Source organism: Eutrema salsugineum, unplaced genomic scaffold (assembly GCF_000478725.1).
Source record: "Eutrema salsugineum unplaced genomic scaffold, Eutsalg1_0 scaffold_1, whole genome shotgun sequence".
Taxonomy (NCBI): Eukaryota; Viridiplantae; Streptophyta; class Magnoliopsida; order Brassicales; family Brassicaceae; genus Eutrema; species Eutrema salsugineum.
Genome location: NW_006256909.1, coordinates 6,011,784 through 6,020,409, shown reverse-complemented (window position 1 = coordinate 6,020,409; position 8,626 = coordinate 6,011,784). Strand labels below are relative to the sequence as shown.

At 39.1% G+C, this 8,626-nt stretch overlaps 2 protein-coding genes and 2 pseudogenes across 3 annotated transcripts; all 4 read left to right on the top strand.

Annotated features, from left to right (window-relative positions):
* The first annotated feature begins 452 nt into the window (after window positions 1–452).
* LOC18029814 (putative glucose-6-phosphate 1-epimerase) lies at window positions 453–2,941 on the top strand. The gene is made up of 8 exons (XM_006413191.2): window positions 453–625; window positions 969–1,043; window positions 1,378–1,434; window positions 1,550–1,710; window positions 1,845–1,979; window positions 2,199–2,301; window positions 2,381–2,480; window positions 2,587–2,941. The coding sequence occupies exons 1-8, from the start codon at window positions 464–466 to the stop codon at window positions 2,745–2,747; spliced, it is 954 nt and encodes a 317-aa protein (XP_006413254.1). The 5' UTR covers window positions 453–463; the 3' UTR covers window positions 2,748–2,941.
* Window positions 2,942–3,052: 111 nt separating this feature from the next.
* On the top strand, window positions 3,053–4,394 carry LOC18029813 (nifU-like protein 3, chloroplastic). Of its 2 annotated transcripts, none has more exons than XM_006413190.2 (4): window positions 3,053–3,318; window positions 3,409–3,526; window positions 3,613–3,914; window positions 3,991–4,394. In XM_006413190.2, exons 1-4 carry the CDS (start codon window positions 3,217–3,219, stop codon window positions 4,180–4,182), a joined length of 714 nt encoding a protein of 237 aa, XP_006413253.1. In that variant the 5' UTR covers window positions 3,053–3,216; the 3' UTR covers window positions 4,183–4,394. The 2 variants fall into 2 exon arrangements, with proteins under 2 accessions (XP_006413253.1, XP_024005204.1); XM_024149436.1 differs by having other exon boundaries at window positions 3,082–3,318; window positions 3,608–3,914.
* A 140-nt stretch (window positions 4,395–4,534) lies between these two features.
* Window positions 4,535–6,515, top strand: LOC18029812 (annotated as a pseudogene).
* A 977-nt stretch (window positions 6,516–7,492) lies between these two features.
* LOC18029811 lies at window positions 7,493–8,361 on the top strand (annotated as a pseudogene).
* The last annotated feature ends 265 nt before the right edge of the window (window positions 8,362–8,626 follow it).

Here is an 8,626-nt window from a genome sequence, read left to right as displayed (position 1 = left end):
GGAAAAAAATCCGAAAGAGATAAAGAGAAAATGAGAAGAGATGTAAATAGATGCAAAATGGAAAGAAAATGTTGAGAAGATCAGGGTAGAAAAAAAATAGTGTAGATATTTGTAACGTTCTAGTAGGCAACCAAAAACCTGTGCGTAGATTCTATAGAATGGACTGCTTAAGAAGACGGCGTCGATGAGGTCTAGATCAATTAGCAGATGTGGCGTACCGGTACCTGGCGTTATCGCTGCTTAATTTTGAGCAAATGAGACAAAATAAGATTTTTTCTATTTTTGGTCAACAAAATAAAGATTTTTCTAAATCTAATGAGTGGAAGAATCATACGTTATCTTTCCTGTTTTTTAGGTTTATCCGTTGACTGTTTTTTGGCCTATTTAAGGAATAAAAATAAATTTTGAACAACGTATATATCTTCGTCGCGGGTGAACTCAGTGAAGGAGACGACAATTCACGATGGAAAATAAGAGAAATCTCGGATATCTGATCTTCTTATGGGCTCTGCTGGTTGCAGCAGTCGTTGCTATGGCCACCGAGCATCGTCCCTTTGAGCGGACTAAGGGCATCAATGGTCTCGAAAAGATCATCATACACGACCGTCGTGGTCGATCTTTTGAGGTACTTTTTTGGTTTTAATTGGTAACACTGAATAATAATCATGATTAGAGAAAGATAAATTAAATAGTGGAAATTACCGGTATCTGCGTGTATATCTTACTGAATCATATTCTAAGACATAACAAAACATTCATGTTTGAATGTCATGACTGAATCATATTCTAAGACATTCAAAACGTTCATGTTTGAATGTCATGTACAGAAGATTTTGGTTTCGACTAATCTTTTTAATAGGATTTATCTCTAAATTAATTAGTGGTTTATGCTGCCTAGCTAGACTCCAAATTCCGGATTGTTTGCTGCAGATTTTCATTCATTAATTTTGTCAAAATACTTTGATCAGGTTTACTTGTATGGAGGTCAAGTGAGTTCTTGGAAGAATGAGCACGGAGAGGAGTTACTTGTTATGAGTAGCAAGGTACTTCAAATTCAGTCTACATATCTCCTTTGCATGCATGTTGTTCTCTAGTTGGCTCTCTATCTAGAATAATTGGCATAAGTTAACTAGTTATGCCAAGATGAATCAATTGGGGAACTCTTGGTTTTTTCTTCTTCAGATCGGTTTTTGATCTAAAGTCAAAGAAGTGAACCTATAGGGCTATCGATCTTTACTTCATTAGACGCAAGTAAATGAATATATAGCTAGCTTAATATTATGCTTGTATCTAAAGTAACTATAATTTCCTTTTGTATGAGCATGTATGAGCTCCAAATGAGAGAGAACTAAAATCATGTGTTTATGAATTTTGTAGGCTATATTCGACCCTCCAACACCAATTCGTGGAGGAATTCCAATATTGTTTCCTCAAGTATGTGCTTTCGGATTATTTATTATTATTCTCTTTTAAAGCAAACTATTGTTTGTAATTTAATGGTATGAATTGTTTTTGTTAGTGAAATTCATTTTTGTTTCCTGTAATGCAGTACAGTAACACTGGTCCACTTCCCTCACATGGATTTGTTAGAAATAGGTTCTGGGAAATTGACACTAATCCACCTCAGTTGCCATCAAGTTCTTCTTATGTAGCTTGGGTTGACCTAATCCTAAGATCATCCCAAGATGATTTGAAGATCTGGCCTCATAAGTTAGATTCTTGAAACCTCTCTTTTACTTTCATAATCTTATAACATGTTTGGCTATATAATGATGTGAAGCCATTTTTTTGTGTGTGTTAAATTCTCACGGAATATAGCCTTATGACCTCTGTATCCATTTCAGGTTTGAGTATAGACTGAGGATACATTTGGGACCTGAAGGAGATTTGACGTTGACATCTCGAATTAAGAATATTGATGTGAAGCCGTTTAACTTCACAATGGCTCTTCACCCCTATTTCTCTGTTTCCGATATCAGGTAATCTCATTTCATAGACTCGAGAGGAGTCATCATCTTTTCCATCTTTTATGTGTGTTTCAGTAAGACACAAGATCTCATCTTTCAGTTGACTTTTCCTCTAACCTTTTTGATAACGTCTCAAACGTCTTTAGATTCTTTTTTTTTTTAAATGTTTTCTGGTTCTGCTGGTGCTAGAATGTTATATAGAGTTACATGACATCAGAGTCTTGTGTTCAGTGAAATCCAGGTGGAAGGGTTGCAAAATTTGAATTATCTTGACCAACAAAAGAACAGAGCGCGTTTCACTGATCATGACAAGGCTATAACTTTTAAGTCCCAGGTAAGCTTTATTCATTTTTATCCCTTCTTTCATATTTCCTCACTAAAGAAAAAGAACATCAATAACTCTTTGAAAATAGCTTGACAGGATTTACCTAAGCACTCCAAATGAAATCAGAATCGTGGACAACAAGAAAAAGAAGACAATTGTGGTATACAAGGAGGGACAAGTTGATTCTGGTAAAAGACTTTAAGATTTTGTATACATATGTACATGTAGACACAAAAACAGAGTGTTGCATGTACTAATGATGGATCACTGATAACCAATAATAATAATGTGCAGTGGTGTGGAATCCATGGGAGAAGAAAGTGGTCGACTTGGGAGCTGAAGACTACAGGCGTTTTGTAACGGTGGAAAGCGCGGCTATTGAGAAACCGATCACAGTGAAACCCGGTGAAGAGTGGAAAGGAATACTCCAAATGACTGTCGTTCCTTCGAGCTGATTCAGTGGAAAGCTTTGACCCAAACAAAAGTCATGCATTCATCCTCATTTTCTTAAATACTTGAAAACTGTCTTATAGAAAGTATACTTATGTTCCCACAAACAAAACATGGTGAACATATATATAAGATAGTCAGGATCCAAACCAGACCTGACAAGTCATTGGTTTTGTAATTCTAGTCTTCGTGAATCCTGTAACCGCTAATAAATAAAAAGCTTCTTTTGGGTGTTTGTGGAATTGTGGTATTAATTATTTTAAGAAAAAATCTTGGCCACAAAATGAAATCATCTCCAAGACGTATCATCATCCACCAATGAAAAGTTCCCTCTTTTCTCTTTTTTTCTTTTTCACAGTCTGTTCTCGACCCAGATTTTCCTGGGGAAAAATAAAACAAACTCAATCCAGCCGATTTCCACCAATATTCGAGAAGGGTTTCTTGAAATTTTCTCGATCGTAAAGAAGGATTTAAATGGGTTTGGTTTCGGGTCAAACTCGAATTGCTATGATGAACCTCTCGCTCTCCTCGGCTGAAAAGAACGTTAATTTTCGCTCCTCACTTCTCAATTCTAAGGTATTGTCTTCAGTTCATCGAGCTTCACCAGAAAGTGACATTTTTTTGGTTATTTCTGATTTCTTCTTTCTCCTCCTTCGCTTGTGTTAGAACGCGATTTCAGATAGTTGTGGGGTCTCTTCCAGATGCTGTACATTCCTCAGGGGTCAATCTCAAAGAATACATTTTTCTTGGGTTCGCCACACTCGACCTTTGAAGAAACGAGCAGGTAAATTCGTATTGATTTGCAAACCATAACAATCTCTCGTAGAACTCTAATTGTGATTAGATTCTTCTAATTGTGGCGTAGTATAGGCCACGTGGTGTCGCCGATCTGCGTCTTGCCGTTAACGGAAGAGAGTGTAGAGAGTGTGCTCGACGAAGTACGGCCGTCGCTAATGGCCGACGGAGGAAACGTGGCGCTACACGAAATCGACGGACTTGTGGTGGTTCTAAAGCTACAAGGAGCTTGCGGGTCGTGTCCTAGCTCGTCAATGACGTTGAAGATGGGAATCGAGAGTCGTCTCCGAGATAAGATCCCCGAAATCATGGCCGTCGAGCAGTTTCTCGAACCTGAGGCAGGAGGATTAGAGCTCAACGAAGAGAACATCGAAAAGGTTTGATTTTTATTTAATTTAAGTTATTTTCAATTTGGCCCCATGGTTTTGAAATCGATCTGAATTTACCCCTCAGGTTCTGTCTGAGCTACGGCCGTATCTATCCGGTACGGGAGGTGGAGGGCTTGAGCTGGTTGAGATCGATGGTTATGTGGTCAAGGTTCGGCTCACTGGACCAGCTGCTGGGGTCATGACCGTTCGTGTCGCGTTGACTCAGAAACTGAGGGAAACAATTCCTTCGATCGGTGCAGTCCAGCTTCTAGAGTGACACTGATTTGACTCCTTTTTTATTTTGTAACTTCTATCCAATTTTACAAAGCCTTTTTCCCCCAATATACAGTAGTTAATATCAAATTTTCAAATTAGTATGTATTAGCCTCTTTTGTTTTTGTTAACGAAGAAAAGAATTATAATCAGAGATAATAAATGTACACTATAGAAACAATTCCTTGGATGAGATGCGAATTTATCATTTCTTTCCTTGAATATATTATTCTCCAAATATTCATACATTTAGTGTGTGCACTTGGTGCCCAAGGCGTAGTCTCTATATCATCAAGTCTAGTGGTCTTGAGAAGGTGAAAGAGAGGCACACATAGACATAGTTTAGGATTTCAAAAATGTCTCAGCTTATTATCAGCCGCAGCCGACTATTTAAGCCCTCTGTCTGCAAACATTTCCTCGTAAGCTTCTCTTCCCTTACGTAATAATAATTCGTTTTTTCTTGACTTTTATTTTTGGTTTTTGATTGTCTGCTTACTTCAACGTACGTATAACAAATGTAGAGACACAAGAACGTTCGTTTGTTCTCGGCTACAACTCAGACAAACAGCGGGTCGGAATCGGATCCGGATGGTTATATTGACATTGCCACTAAACTAAAAGCTCCCATCAATTCCTCCTTCTCGTCTACACCAACCTACCCGTTTCTATTAATTGACTACGTTCTTAACATTCCACACTCTCCTGATGGTCGCGTCATTAGGATTTTCGAATCAGACGACGAACGCCTCATCAAGTCAACTAAAATCTTGATTAGGGACAAGAAACTCGCCAAGGAGGTTCGTCATGCGATGACCGTCGGATTTTCACATCATGGGTTGGGATTCAAGCTTTCCAAAAACTCCCTAGATATCCTCGTCGATAAACACAACCCACCTGACCCAAAATCACCACCCGCATGCGTCCATTTACCTCCTCTACCGACCGAGTCCAAAACCTGGCCATGTCGTGTTCCTCTTCAAGGAACCTAGAAAGTAAAGATTGGATAGTTGGTGTCAAGTCTTGGGGATCTCAGCTGAGTCTCTTTAGGCCTGGTCATCAGTGGATCAACATCAAAACCTCGCCTGAGGTTGTACACCCTTTCTCGAGTCTCATGTATTCTAAGAAGGAGGAAAGGTTCTACGTTTCAACTCCTGGAGGTGATTACTTGTGTTGCTTGGATCTATATTTCCAAGAAGGCGACCACCCCGAGTTCATTGACTTGGAGGTTGGTAATCTTCCTGAGTCCGTTTTGCCTCAGTTGGAGGAGCTTGTTTCTGGTTCCAGGACAGATCACCTGGTGGAGTCACCCTCAGGCGAACAATTCCTCGTCAAGTGGTATATATTATATATATTGTTGGAGGTAAAAACCGCATCCTGGTTTTTTCCGGTATAAACCGAGATCGGCAAATCATAAACCCGATTTACGAAGGGACGTACCGAGAAAAGATGAGCCGAGCAAAGATGGGCCGAGAACAGCCCATTATGCCGAGATCGGTGAGAAACCTCTCGAAGGAATAGAGAGTTTCCATGAGCTCGGTCGAAACAGGAAAGTTTCCTAATGGAAAAAGAAAACTTTGGAGAGAAAAGGAAAGGAGCCGAGAGAAAAGGAAACTCGTCTCGGTCCCATATCGTCTAAGGCGTGCTTGAAGACCGACTTAGGAGGTATATATAAAGGGAGACGAATCGACACCAGAGAACATAAGAGATTCCCGAGAAGACTTAAAGACTGAGAACTCATTACGCTAGCTTCTTAGTCGCCTTAAATCTTAGTTCGTTATTATCAATCTGAATAACCAAACTCAGTTGTATTTTACTTGATTCAATCTAATAAAACCGAGCTTTCGATCTAAAAGTACTGTTTTGTCCCTTGTCGATATTTGCATATCAACATATATCACATTTGATTAGTGAACAATTTTTTTGTTATTTGTTTATAAGTCTTTCTTATTAGTGAAACGCATTATCTTGTTGGTTCTTCGATGTGTTTTCAGCTACGGCAACGACGCGAGGCGCAATTACAAAAATGTGGAAACACTCATGCACATGACATCACGGTTCATGGTGTTTAGAGCGGATGAGAGCTGGGATCAGAAGTGTGTGACTTACACCGAAGACATTGGAGATCTTTGCATCTTTCTTGGACATAGTGAGGCTTTCTGCATCCCGGCCAGCTCGTGCCCCGGCCTTAAGCCTAACTGCATCTATTTTGTCGGATATAACTATGGTGTTTATGATCTTACCACCAAAACTTGCACTACATTCTACACAGGAGAAGACGTTCCGTTGAGGAATTTGGAATTCCCTTACTGGCCTCCTCCGGTTCCTCTCAACGGCTAACTAATATGTTTGTTTCATTAGTGTTTATGTTGTCATTTTGGCTATGCTAATAGCTAATTCAATTCAATAAAATTTATAATACACTTGATGAGCTTGGGTATTGACAGATTTGTTTATTTGCCTTGAGATGCAAGTATCCTAGTTAATTTTCTATTCCGAGATGTAGAATTGCAACTAAAATTTTAAAAGTCATTCGAAATCTAGTACATATATTGGAAATTAAGCTAACAAAGAAGGCATTTTGAAAGGTTATAAAAGCAGAAGAAGTAAAGATCTTTGTTTGTAATTTTTCTTTAAATAATGTGTAGACTGTGATGTGCTTAGAGTGTCATCCATGGAGACTCTCTTCAACTTAGGATTTATGGTAATTCTTTTTTCGTTTTCTTCGATTCAGCAAAAAAATATCAATTTTTTTTAACAACAAATTAGTTTATCAAAAAAGAAAATATGCATGTATACAACTATACAAGCTATAACCAACCGTATAAGAAAAATTTAGGGTTTTCATATTTTCATGGAACAGTTATGAGTTGTTTTTTTAAGCGTTTCCAGATAAGAGATATACATGAGTTTGTGTTCTGGATCACAGACCAATTCAAACGGAAAATATAAAATATCATAAAATACTGGAAAATTCATAGTTTTTGTGTGATTCAACGTGTATTATTAATGCTTCGTCTGTTTTTCTTTAAAATTTTGTGGCAATTATAACATTGCGTGTATAGAAAGGAAAATATATGAGAAGTTACCACCAGTTATCTTGTAAGCACAGGATATTAGAGCAATATGCCATTTTATGCTTCTTTCCTTATCTGATATATATATGCTATTTTCCTTAAGAAGTTACTATCTCCCTAAATATCCTTCCTAAAATGTGTGCTTGGTGTCCAAGGCGTACCCTTTGTATAACTCCCACGCACGGGAGATAGAGAAAATGGAAGAGGCACACAACCAATAACCAACATAGGTTTTTCACGATGTCTCAGCTCATTATCAACCGACTCTTGAAGCCCAATCTCTGCAAAAATGTCCTCGTAAGCTTTTCCTTTCTTTCACTACTTTCCCTTCATGTCTTCTGATTACGTCAAAACGTACCTACTATTTGGCAGAGACGCAAGAACGTTCGGTTGTTCTCTACGCCCGCCTATCCGTATCTACTGATTGACCACATCCTCAACAACACGGCTTGCGGTTTGGAAGAGAGCGATGCTGGCCGCCGCTTCACCCTCTCGTCCGAATCATATCACCCACCACACTTAAAAGAAAAGATGATCAATCTTAGGGACCAGGAACTGGTGGACGAGGTCCGTCATGCGATGACTCTTGGATTTCACAACGGTTGAGATTTCAAATGTCCGACCAAACATCACTCAGCATCCATTACCAAGATCCATCTGACCCCAAAGCAAAACCCGTGAGCGTTGATCTGCCTCCTCTGCCCACCGGCTCCAGGATACAAAACCTAGCAATGTCCTCTCGTCCTGACCTAAACAATAAAGACTGGGTGGTGGCCGTCAAGTTCTCGGGATCTCAGCTGAGGCTCTACAGGCCTGCTTGTGACGATGGCTTTCGGTGGCTTGACATCAATACCACGCCTGAATCTATAAACCCTTTCTCTAGTCTTATGTATTCCAAGAAAGATGAGAGGTTCTACATTCCATCTCCTGGATGCGAGTACTTGTGCTCCTTGGATGTCCACTTCAAGGAGGGCGACATGCTCGAGTTTCCTTTGATGTGGACTGCAGAACATCCTAAACCGCGTGAGTTGAACCCGTTGCTTTCGTTTTTCAGGACAGACCACTTGGTGGAGTCACCCTCTGGCGACAAATTCCTCGTCAAATGGTAAATATATCTAAGCCATTTAGTTTCTGTATTATTTTTTTTTACTCCATATAAATTTCTATATACTAAAATCTGATTTAAAATGATTTTTTTACTCCAAACTTTGCACAACCTTCTGCACATATGAAGGCCCAATAAAGTCTACTGAGTTCCCTTACTGGCCTTCTCCAATTCCGCTTTACTCCTAATTAATTAACATGCATGGTTGGTTCACTACTGTTTGTGGTGTTTTTACTTTGCTATATCATGCTAGGATCTCTTATATTTCA